Source organism: Aptenodytes forsteri, unplaced genomic scaffold (assembly GCF_000699145.1).
Source record: "Aptenodytes forsteri isolate BGI_AS27 unplaced genomic scaffold, ASM69914v1 Scaffold119, whole genome shotgun sequence".
NCBI lineage: Eukaryota > Metazoa > Chordata > Aves > Sphenisciformes > Spheniscidae > Aptenodytes > Aptenodytes forsteri.
In genome coordinates, this window is record NW_008796165.1 from 4,310,510 (window position 1) to 4,323,484 (window position 12,975).

General features: G+C 41.4%; 1 protein-coding gene across 1 annotated transcript in view; it reads right to left on the bottom strand.

The window, feature by feature from the left end:
* The window catches only part of EIF2B3 (eukaryotic translation initiation factor 2B subunit gamma), a 103,685-nt gene that overhangs the window by 40,343 nt on the left and 50,367 nt on the right, over positions 1–12,975 (bottom strand). Inside the window, exon 5 of the mRNA XM_009287299.1 lies at positions 11,042–11,131. Coding sequence (XP_009285574.1) covers positions 11,042–11,131 — 90 coding nt within the window. The remainder of the gene's footprint in view (positions 1–11,041; positions 11,132–12,975) is intronic.

Genomic DNA, 12,975 nt, shown 5'->3' on the forward strand with positions numbered 1-12,975 from the left:
GGAAACATTCAAGGTCAGGTTGGACAGGGCTCTGAGCAACCTGATCTGGTTGAATATGTCCCTGCCCACAGCAGGGGGGTTGGACCGATGACCTTTAGAGGTCCCTTCCAACCCAAACTATTTTATGATTCTATGAAGCTTTTTGGCCAATGAATCCCATCTCTCTTCACAAGCCTACTTTTATTCATAATATTCATTCCAGGTGGTATTCATCCAGAAAGGGTTCGTGTAAAATGCTGCGTGTGCTACAGTTCATCTCTGCATCTTTGATTTAGGGAAATGTCGCTCCTCCTCCACATTCATGTCTTTGACTTCTTCAAAACTGGTAACTTAACTAGACAGCACTCAGCATTTCTCATAGACGGTGCTGTTGCTGTTTAAAATGCTATACTCCCTTTTTATTTTTTCACTTTAAGTGAAGCAATTTGTAGTTGCTCCACTTTGATTCAAGACAGTGTTCTAAGATCAGCCCTTACCTCATACTCTACCTACTTAAAATGTTATCTATTGATGATTCACTGACTTAATGAAGATACCTCTTAGCTACTCTATTCAGGCATGTGTGCCCTATCATCATTAGTAGCATTTATTCTCCCTTCTATATGCAGGAAGTTAAAAGTCTCCCATCACAGTAATTCAATGCAATAATAAAGTCGGCAACAGTGCTGTAGACATCTTTATTATTCTTCATGTTTCATTTGACTGGCTAAGGTACAATGAAATTTGACATTGAACTAACACCTAGAATACAAAAACTATGAGAAGTGGAATAGTAGTGAAACAATCACTATTTGCTCTCTTTCCCAAAAATTAAACTTGTGAGTAAAAGGGGACTCTCAGCATTTCAGAAGGATCAGTCAGTGACTGAAGTGGTGTGGAAGAGAAGAGATTTAGAAGCAAACCTGAGGGGAAAAAAGGAAAACGTTATCTTGAAAATTCTTGAAAGTTTCACAATCTTGGGGAGAAATTCAGATCATCTGAACAGAAAAATATAGGAGAATTATGTTTTCCACTGCAAGAGAAATATGCCATGGTATCACATATAAGGATTATATCCTCACAGGGAAATGTCCAGCAAGGTAAGATAATCATTTCACCCCAAGTATTATCTTGCATGCGAGTAGTGCTGTGTGGAAGAAAATGTACTGCACTGATGAAAGAATGCTTAGGATGATACTGTCCAAGTGGCAATGACTTAAGGAAAAAAAAGAAAAAAGCGCACATAGATGGACAAAAGAATCATCATTCCTCCTTGGTTCAAAACCCACATCTCATATGAAGACAAAAGTCAATTTGGCTGAAGGCTACCCAAGGAAACTGCAACTGCATAAAACTGGAAAAAATAGTTAACAATTTTTAATGTTTATTATCAGATCAGAGCGAGCCCAGCTGAGGCCACCAAGAGGGCCAGGAGCACATGACGCAGGAAGAGAAGCTGGGGGAGCTGGGTTTGTTCGGCTTGGAGGAGAGAAGGCTGCAGGGGGATCTGATTACAGTTTTCCACTACCAAAAGTGAAGCAATATAGAAGACAGCCAGACTTTTCCAAGAGGTGCACAGTAAAGGGGCAAGACGCAATGGATGCAAGCTGCAACACGGGAAATTCCAGTTGGGACATAAAGAAAACAACTTTTCAGTGAATGGTACAGTCCTGGGACAAGGCCCAGTCTCCATCCTTGGAGATTTTCAAAACTCAACTGCAAAAAAAACCCCAGAGCAACACAAAAGTTAGCCCTACTTTGAGCAGGAAGTTGGGCTAGAGACTGTTAGAGGTCCCTCCCCAACCTAAATTTTTCTATGATTCCATAATATTTGCACTGACATTTGAATGACCTTTTTCATGTCCTCCCTACATTCACTTTTCACAGGGAGTCCAAGAGGTCATTATCTGATGCTATGAATCACACTTAGAGGACAAAATTAACAAATTTTAACATTTACTTTACAAAAATTTGCATTAGGAGCAGCTTACGTGCACAGAATACTGTGCTGTGACCAAGCATGCTTCGAGTATCTCAGGTACATGGCCACTATAGTGTATCATGGTCTCATAAAGAAAGATTTGCAGTTATTCATGAATTTAATCAGCTCCAATTCAGCACATCCAGAGATATGTCTTCTCCCAGGTAGTCCGCTAACAGGAAAAGGAATTTTATTTATTACAGAATTGATTTGCTGAAAATCATAATTTATTTAAATCTAGTTTGGATCATTAGGGTTTTTTCTCCTGAGGTTTTCAGGAGTGAGCTTGATTGGTACCATGGAAAGATAACGGTAATGATACTCTGGAGGAGGAGGACACCAACAAATTTCAAGTCTTGGCATTTCTAGTAAGGAGCAGAGAAAGCTCCAACAGCTGGATATGTTTGACAAGGAAAGGAAATGGGAAAGATAAATTGCCATTTCACATTCTAATAGATTAAATACACTAAGGAGGAGCTTGGGTTGGGTGGGAGGTTTTTTTGGTTTGGGTGGTTTTTTTTTTTTTCCTTTTCCTTGTTTGGAAAGTAAAAATCGTTTGACAAGGAAAGGAAATGGGAAAGATAAATTGCCATTTCACATTCTAATAGATTAAATACACTAAGGAGGAGCTTGGGTTGGGTGGGAGGTTTTTTTGGTTTGGGTGGTTTTTTTTTTTTCCTTTTCCTTGTTTGGAAAGCTACAATCTATTTGCCGCGTCTTCACACAGTATACTTCCTGTAGGAGCTATTTGTTTATTTACCCATTTTAATCACAAGGAAAGTATTCATTATAAAATCTCTCTTTACAGCAAAGGAGAAACCTTCCAGCCACACGGCTGACACATGTTAACTCGCAGGTATTCACAGAGCAGGTTCTGTTTTAAGCCATCTTTCAGGCAGCCACACAAAGACCACCAAAGCTGGGTGTTCAGCTCTGCCAGACCTCCCCCAGCCAGCAGCCCTTGCCAGGAAACACAGGTGACAGCCTGAATGATAAAAAGGCATTTAGAGGGGAAAAAGAAAAAATGCACTGGTTTAGTCTGGGCAGCACCTTAATATAAACCTGCAGGGGCCTTTGTGTACAGCATAGCACACAGCCATCCAAGCAGGAGCTTCAGAGCCAGTCACTCGCACCTCCAGTTTTCAAAGATCTCATACTGCCCCTGCCTTTTATCGGGTAGGAGAAGGGTGGCTCTGCTGCAGCTCTCTTCACAGCCACCGATCTCAGAATACAGAGCACTGAGACAGCAAACCTTCCTCTCCCCTCCTGGCGCTGGCCCACTTTCTGGACAGAGCAGAGGGGTGCAGAGAAGAGACACTTGCTCTGGGATTGCAGCTGAAACAGTTTGGAAAGGCAGAGCGCTATGACCTCACACGATTTGCTCTTATTTATTTCAGCAGTTAAAAAAAAAAAAAACAACCCCGGTGTTTAACTTTGCAAACAAATCATACTGACTTTGGCTATAAAGCTTACTGCACATTTGCTCAGTTCAGAGAAGAGTTTCTCTACTGGTGAATTCTGGCAGGCAGCTCTCCAGCCAGCGCTGGAAGAACTGCAGAAGAGCTCATTTGTTTCCTTAGCTCCAGCTCAGCATCTCGCAGGGGGCACCCCGAGAGGAGGGCTCCCCAGGGAAAGTGGATTTCTCTGGTGGCAAGCAAGACGTTAGCACTCAGCGTTCCCAGAACAAGGCACTGCGAACGCTTACTCAGACTTTTCGAAATAACCACAGCACTGCTGTTTATCATTCTTGTCTTTCCATCATTCTTCCTGGCCACAGACAGAGCTGCCCAGCTCCCAGGTGACTATACAATGGAAATGGTGGCTTTTTCTACACCCAACAATTAAGAAGTACTAGATTCAGGACAAAATGGTGATTTGCAAAACACATTATTAAACACAATAAAAATTTTACCTTGCTTTTAGGAGGAAGAGTGGGGGAAAAAAGGAGGAAGGACACCACAAAAGTATGTAAAATGTTCCAACGTATAAGAGGAAGATGTGTGCTAACAACTTTGTTTTAGATATGTGGACATAATGTTTTGACATTAAGTCCAAAGATATCCTTATGTTAGAAAATGCAATTGCCACTCCGATGCATAACAGAGAAGCCATAACATCTGAGCAAACACACAGTGGCATTTGCCTTCAGAAAAAATGAGATGACTGGCTTTCAGAGGTGGTGCAACTGGGGTGCGTATAGACAAATTGCCCAGCATTTCCTATTGTAGGTTTCTGTCTTCATCTGTTTGTAAACTTTGCCAAAGTTTAACTGTTTTGGCTGAAATTACCCATGCCAGGTGTTTGCCTCAAGCTGATTTTTTTTGGATAGCTTCATCAAAAATGTCTCAGCTATTTCCAAGAACAAAATTATGGAAAAATACTTTGTTTTGTCCATGTTAAAAATATTTCAGCTGCTCTGATGAAAAGCTCTTGCACTTCCATGCTTGCAATTTGGCACAAGGCTGCCTTTTCGTCAGGGCATTACATTTGTAAACATAAAAAGTGCCCATACTACATCAAGCTAAGTCTGAAAAACCACTGTTTGCACATGCTTGGAAGAGACCTGTTTTGCAGCTAAATTGTTTGAGTCCTTCTACACTGGGCACGCTTCATTCTTTCTCTCTTTTTGCAAGGTAACTGGACTGCTCATGCACTATTCCACAGAGTAACAGAATATGCTCCAGGCCAAGGTTACAAAGGCTGAGCTGGATATTTTTTGAAGTTTAGAGCATCCCATCTCATTCTGGTGGCTAACCTGAAAGGCAATAAATCTCTGTTGGTAACAGCTACTCCATTAGCAAGAGTCACAATAGCCTCACTGATTAATTCTAAAAGCGTCACATTCACATATACACACACACACACTCTTAAAAGAACATCAGGGTAACAGTTTGGGCACTCAAATTAAGAAAAGTTATAACTATGTTGCTTATACAACCTTAATTAAGACCTCATGTGTACACATTATGACACAATCCTTAAAAACACACTCACCTACTTTTCCTCTCCCCAATCTCCATCTCTTCTTCACCCAATGTAAAGATGGACTATGCCCTGGGGATGAATCAAGGTTGTGTAATGAGGCAGAAGAATGCCTGCCTCATTTGTTAGAACATGTGTGTTAAATGTACAAGGCAGAGGGCTGCGAGAGGAGAAAAGAACTGCTAATATTTAAGGCAAATGAATGATACCTGAAGAACTGATTTTTTTTTTTTCCTCCTAAAATCCCTTCTGTCAGAGGAGTTTACAGATGCTGCTGAATGCTGAACGTAAATCTAATTTCTGCAGGTTGCCACTGATTGTGTGCTTTTGATATGATCAGTGTCACCCTGTGACAGCTATCATCAATGGAAAAAAGATTCTTTCAACATTAAGAGCTCTCTGTATAACACTAAGGACTGAAAAAATGGCATACTTAAGACAAAGATGCTTCAAACTTCAGCTCTTGCGTGCCTTAATTTCCCCCTTTCAGAATGGGGAAAGACTGCTACTTCACTAATCAGGGTGCTGGAAAGACAGTTAATGAAGTGTGTGCAGAGCATTATAGTATCAGTGAAGAGCACCAAGAATCCAAAAGGAAAGTATTTACCTTATCTTCAGAACAAGGTTTAAAAAGCGAGCAGCAAGTAAGGCTAGTGCCCTTCAGGTGAACTACAGCAGTTACATACAATATTGAACAGTATCTCCTTCAGTGAGCATCTCAGGCCACAAATGAAGCAATACAATGGTCACAGAGGGAAAAAAACCATACAGAGTCATATAACTGGAGACTGTACCATAATATGTGGCACATACAGAAGCAAAAGGTTGCACAGGGAGCCTCAGATGTGGCACTTCCTAACTGCCAAGTGCTTAACTTTGCAAAGTTAGTATTTTTAAATGTAGCTTTTCGTGTGCCCAACTTGTAACTAAGGTTTGATTAGCATATTCATGACAAGCTCTGCACTGATGAAATTTGACAAAAGTGATTTTTGGGAGGTAACAATAAGTAGGACCACATACTGCTTTGTTTTAGGCAGCCTTGATCTGGCTTCGAATTTTCTGGTCTACCTCAATGAGAGGTGAAAATGGCAGCCTCCACCTCTCTACAGGTTTCAGCTGCAAGCAGGGTGAAATCCTTACACATACAACAAATGTTGTCATCTGTACCTGCACAACTGACTGTGGGCACAATGCCATTCATGCACACACACACGCCATTCAAGCATATTACATACGCTTTTAAGCATATACACAGGATATATACAGAGACACACATTTTCAACACTTAAACTTCCAAAGCAAGTTTGAATTTTCCACATTAAAACTTTACAGGGGAAGGGGTTGCTTTATATCTATCTCCCTCCTCGCCCTCCCCCACATCAGGTATCTTGTTTCACCAAGCTACAGCTTTAGAAATATTCTGGAAAAACAGAACACAAACTACCATGCAATTTCACTTTGATCACATTTCTTCTGCTAGCAGCTTTGCTGGGATTGTTAGCAAGCAAAATGTCAGCACACAGTAAAGAAGTATCAGTGCATGCCTGTGCAACACACCAGGCTCACAAAGCACAGGCCTAGATCCTGCCCTCCGCTACAGATGAAGTTCACAGGGGAAAGGGAATAAGGACTCTCTTCTTCCATCTGCCCTGAATGCAGCAGCGAGGCAGAATTCCAACCTAGCACTCAGGAGAGTGCCAAAAAAGGGACTGGCTACTGTGCTGGCTGCCACCCCAGGGCCCCAGGGGTGTGAGGCCCGCCAGCTGTGGGGTGGAGCCGTGCCCCCAGCCAGCTACAGCCTCTGCTTCTGTCTAGCCTGCTGGCTCGGCTCATGTAATGATCGTTTTAAGAAAAGCAATATTGTGCAGTTCATCATGCGGTGCAGGTGTTCACCTTCAACTATCCCTGCCCTGTGCTGGCAGAGCAGCTCCTGCAACACACGGCCAGTGCTCGCCTGTCTTCCCCACACCACAAAGCGCAGCACCTATAAGATCCTCAGGTTAGCTTTATTCTGAAAAAGAAAGTGTTTAGGAAAGAAAAGCTCTCGTCTGAATACAGGGAGATCAGATTTTTAACTGACCTCCCTCCCGTGCAAAGATGTGATCCAATTCGGCTGACTCAGTACATCTGCCAAACCAAGACCAACCTCAGCAACGCTAACTTCATTGATGCAGAAAGGAACCTGGGGAAGAACCAAAGGTCTCTGCAGAAAAAAAACCCAGGGACAGTTATAATCAGTGGAAAATTCAGCCCAAACAAGCTGCTGCTTGTTCACATTGAGGTCACAGTCCATGTTCAGATGGGATAAATCCAGTTGGTAGCAGGGTACAGTCCGTGACCTCTTGTGAATCTAGCGGGAACAGACCCAGAAGTCGTTGGTGCCGGGTATCCACTGCGGATGCAGGGACGGAGATGCCCATCCCAGGGCAGAGCTCCGAGTGCTCCTACTGGCACCCCTGGGCAGAGGCTGCCAGTGCATTGGAGCTGATTAAGGAGCACTCAGATAATCAACCTGCCCCGGTGATGCAGGAGTGTGGAGAGAAGGGAAGGTGTAAACTCCAGCCACAGGGAATAACAAACTGCTAGGGGCAAGAATTTCTTCAGCTGTTCCCCAAGTCACTGTGGAACCATGAGCATTTGACCTAGGTAAATTCGGACAGGGTAGGACTGTCATACCCTCGAAGGCTCAATTTCACTAAGATGCAGCGTTGAACTACGGGATGAGAGATGGATGGAGATGGGGATTTTAACTGCCAAAATGCATTTTTTCCTTCTAGGAGAGGAAAGAGAAAGCACTTTCATTCCCCAAAAAATAAATTCCCCAGGTTTAAACAACATTAGGGGCGTGATATTTTTTATTTTTGTCTGGGGGGTTCTAATAAACAGACCATTTCCTCTGACTTGTATTTAAAAGCACTAGTGATCTCTGCTTTTTAAAACTCAAGAATTTGTTTGGTTTGCTATAGTGCAATAAAACTTCAGGCAGGAGAAGCTACTATTCAGTCCTTTTAAAGTAGTTCATAAAAATGTATTAAAGGACTATGAACGGAGTTACAGACTACCAAACAGTATTTTGACCTCTCCTAACATCCCCCATAGTAGAATGTCACTGCTGCCAAACAAACACTGATTATTCTCCAAACAATACCACCCAGAAAAGGAAACAAGTGCATAGAAAAATTAAGGGACCTGTCTAGTACCACAAAGCAAGACAGTGGCCGAGCTGATGGCAAAACCTTGGTATCATGACTCCATTCTGGAGCTGAACAATAAATTCAGCCTTTTTCCAGAGGTGTCATGTAACAAAGTTGTCCCAAACCCTAAAGCAAGATTCATATACTTGGACAAAACAAAGGCTTAGCCATTTCATGTTCTCTTTTCCTGTTTTCATATTAGTTGCTAGTGACTTTGGACTTTACATACAATGCATATATTAATCCAATCAAAGTGGAGGAATGCAATTTACCCTTACAGGTGCAGCTATATACAAACTACATTCACTTGGGGAGAGCTTGTTCTTGCCACATCTTTGCAGCTAAGCTGGGACTACACTGGGCTTTTATCCCATTTGAAGCAACAGATCCCACATACATAACCACATTAGTTTTCATGTAATTCTTTGACCTGGAAGTAATCATAATTTTCCTCTGCAAAAGAGTCAGCTATAGCCAGTTGTAGGATCTGAATTTTTTACTGCTGGGCAACATCTTTTCTGCTTTTGTATGTCAAAATAAAGTTTTAAAAAAAATGTAAATGCTTCACTGAGCTACAAACAATGAAAAAAGGTGTTCTGCCTGCCATCAAACCCCGCTGTTAAAATATTAACACAATGTAAATATTGTAATATTGAGGAAGTACACTGTGTCAGTACTTCCTGGCACCGTACAAGAGCTTCACTGTTCGCTTCAGTCCCTGCTGTTAGTTTTAAACACGCACAGCTTAAACAAGGCATCTGAGCTTCTCCAGTCCTGGTGTGGAACTGCAGAGAGGCAAAATCTTACTGTAGGTTCTCTCTAGACTAAAAACCAAAGCATTAAAAAGAATCCTTAAACCCAAACAATTATGTATATGTCAGTACTTTTGAGGCAAAAATATTCCACGGGGTCTTTCAAAAGTCCTGGCATATTGCTGCCAAACATGGAACGATCTTCGGGTATGCACTGTCCTCCCCTTCCTCAGAGAAGAAAAATAAGCTGCAAATGCCCACCAATGCCAGGAACCTGAAAGCCCAAGTTATTCCTCATGGCAAAAGTCCCATTCCGCAGATTTGCCAGTTAAGCACTTTACTTGCAATTGACTCTCTCTCTCAATTGACTGAATAAGCAGCATGTGTGTAATAGAGAAAATGAAGCAGCTACCTGCCATTAGTAAACCAGATGTTGCTATCAGGTCTTAATTACAGCAGCTAGACAGCATTTCTTACATATTTGTCATGGAAGTGTCACAGAAAAGAAGCACAGCTTCATAAAACAGTGAAGACAGAAAGACCTCTCTATAGAAAACAAAAAAACAACTGGTCATAGTTGCGAAAAGTCAGTAGACTTGTTCTAGGGAGACCTGGGGGCAACTGGAGGAGTTCAGAGCAGGATTTCACTCTGCTGGCTTTGGTTAATACAAGGTAAAATGCCACCACTGACAAAGCCAAAGATCTCACCGGTTTCAATGGAAATAGCATAAAGCCTTGAAATCTGAAGTTACCACTATTTATGCTTAGAGGCCTCATTGTGTCACGCACTGTGGCATGTCTGACAAAGACTGTCCTTGTCCCACAGACCTAATGATCTAAATTCAAAACAGCATGAAATACCAGGAAAAAAGAACTGAATGTGTGAAATGTCTAATATTCCAGAAATGTGGATGGCTAGGATTTCAAGAAATGAGTTCTACATGTTGTATTATGACAAAAGAAAGCCGTAAACACCGCTTCATGCTACCACAGGAAATACAAGAAGTCCAAACTGTCACCGACTTTCTAAAATACACTGAATAAACAGCTTATTCCAGATTTAAATCATCTGCTGCTCCTGAAGCTTTCTCACCTTTCAGACATGTTCCCATACACAAACAGGAACTAAAATGACTTGTACAATGCCCCCATGTGCCAGTCACAGCATCGGATAAGCTTTATTCTTATGCATGGCAAGAAACTGCCCTGGGGGTTAACACAGATTTTCCACTTTAGCTCACTCACACAACCTTATTCCAGAAGAGCTTCTTCAATCATGTATCCAACTGCATCACCAGATTTGTATATGGTCAAGACTACCACAAATCCCCCTGCCCACCAATGTTTTTTCACATGTCAGTTTATGTGCTAAGGAAAAGCACTGTGAACACAACACTTAGTCAGCCCCTTTGTCACTTATCTTACTTAAAAGGGGAGAAAAACTCTTGAGAACTCAGTGAGCATTCAATAGATGTAATGGGCATGAGAGCACTACAAAAAGTCTAGGAACAGGACATCATTCCAAAACTGAACTACTTACTGTGAGGGGGGTTGTTCATTTGTTTGTTTTTTAAAGATAAACAGGGGGGTTTTTTGGTCTGTTTCATGAAATATTATAGCTAAGATCCTTCTCTACTTCCATAAATGGATGTTTTTCTTACTCTCAGTGGGTGGTCTCAGAGTTTTGACAGAGGAACATCACAAGCTAAAAACATAGGATGCTACAGAGATAGCCCACCTGCAGTGGTGGTAGATGTGAAGGGAGAGAGAAAAGGTGATTGCAAAGGCCAAAACAGACTGTGGTGGGGGAAATCAAAGGTCAGAAATGTATTCACAGCTCTAACAATGGGGGAGCCCTGGTGAAACGAGCAGCCAAAAAGCACAGATACATTAGGAAAACAAGGGATGCAGAAATTTTAGCTTTCACTTATGCTGTTATTAGATTTAAAAAAAAAAAGTCTGAATAAGAAACTCAGACATAACACTTGGCATTCTTTTTAGTGTAGTTAAAGCATTTTGAAAACTCATGTCTTTTACATTTCTATTTTACGCTAGCCCATTTAATGAAACAAATCTTCCTTTAAAAGCTCTGGTACGAACCGTATGTCAATGCAAACACCTGCTACTGCCTTGTGTATTGCTTGGTTTCTTACCTGTTTTCTACAAGGAAGTCTACCACATATTTCTTCAGACAGTAGAGATGGGCATCCATCAGCCCTGTTCTGATGTGCATTCTGGGGTGCCTGGAAAAGAAAAAGAAAAGGAAAATCAGAGTTTTGCATGGCCATTTACAAGAGCTTGACTTTGCAATTAAGTCAGTAGACAGTGAAAAGTTTGCAAAGGCAGATCTGTTCCTTTCCACCTATTGCTGGATTAACAGAGGAGAACAGTGCAGGCTGCCATTATTAGACTGTGTCTATAAACTTACACCTGCTGGCCCTGGGCTGATTTGCTGCAAAAGAAAACACCTCCTCCAAGGAGTCATTACTCCTGCTACATCTTCTTATGTAAGTGGAAATTGCACATTACTGGGCAGGAAGCCAAAGTAATGGGCCCAGAGTGCTAAAAGTTACAGTGGGTAATGTCAGGGTACAATAATTCAAAGCTTCTGGCTAAGTGCCTGCCTTAATATGCAAGGCTGTGCATGTTCTGCTAGCAAACACAACACCACTACTGTACTTTTTCCAACACTTCCTGGAGGGGAATAGGGGAAGGAGATGGGGTCTTCTCACCTTTCCTATGCTACACGTTACAAATGACTGCCACAGCTCAATTACAAAGCATTTGCCTATCCAGCCCGGTAAGATGGAAAAGATCAGTAAAACTCCCTCTCATCGTTAGCCAAAAAATGGCAAACAGGGAAGACTTCGCTTTCAGACCAGTGGCAGGTTAGTATTTCAGAAACTCAGAAACCTCCAATAGCTTCGATATTTTAAGAACAAAGTTTTAAATCAGAAAGACTCATCAATTACTTCTACTACTTCACTTTATGCATTCTCTGCTCTTAGACAGTGGAAACCGTTTTTGGAACCTGTCTCAAAGCAGCTGGATATTTCATGCCAATGTTACTTTCCCTTCCACACACCTGTAGCCTCATTTAAGAGCGTTCTGGCTGTCTGAACACTCGCCGCTAGTTCTCAGGACAGAAAAGCCATAAGAATATTTAGCTTGTAAATTAAAAATGACAAAACACAACAACAGTCAGGGACTACACTGGGCTGTTCAAGAGATCTGTAACTGCACTCACAGTCCAGAGGCTATTAAGGAGAGAAATTTCAATCCACACCTGAAATTGTCCTGTTTTAATTTTTCCTCCTTTGATGCCTGGATTTCATAATGAAGTTTAAATGAACATATCTTACCAGTATATTCCATCCAACCTTCGCTTATTCTAGAACACGCGAAAATCAGATGTTTGTGATTATGATCACTTTTATTATTTAGTTAGCTCAGCAGAGGGATCACTTGCAACTTGGGCATGCATATACATATAGATATTAAACCAATACTAGCACACCGAATATTTAGTAACAACAAAGCTACCGAGAATATCAGGTGTTCTAGTAAGCCATTTTTCAGTGTCTTTCTCAATTAATGCATTGAACTACTAAAGTATTCAAGTCTTAAAATTTTATAATTTAGGTGGCATTTCTCAAGCATGCCATTCAATTCAAGCTAAGCATATTATTAACTATAACGAAATTCTTTAAGTCCCACTTGCAAAGGAAAGTTCCTATAATAGTAGTACAACACTTTACTGCAAAGTATGTGGTACTAAAAAATGATATATGCACTTTCAGTAGATTACTTCATTAACAAAACATGAGCTCACCTAGCAATGCTCCAGTACTGATGTTATCAGTGGCCCAGATGTTGCTGTGGAAGTCAGCCCAAATAGCAGTGTTCCTTATGCAAAGAGGATAGGGAATCCACTAATTTTAATGCGGTCTTGCAGTCGGAAGTCAGCAGACTCCCTCCTGCTCTGCATCCTGAGGATGGTTTTGTGTATTTATGAGAGGGAGAATTTTCATACCTTCTCTGAGAAAAAGGGCTCCCTTGTATTTATATTATGAATATAATAGTTTAT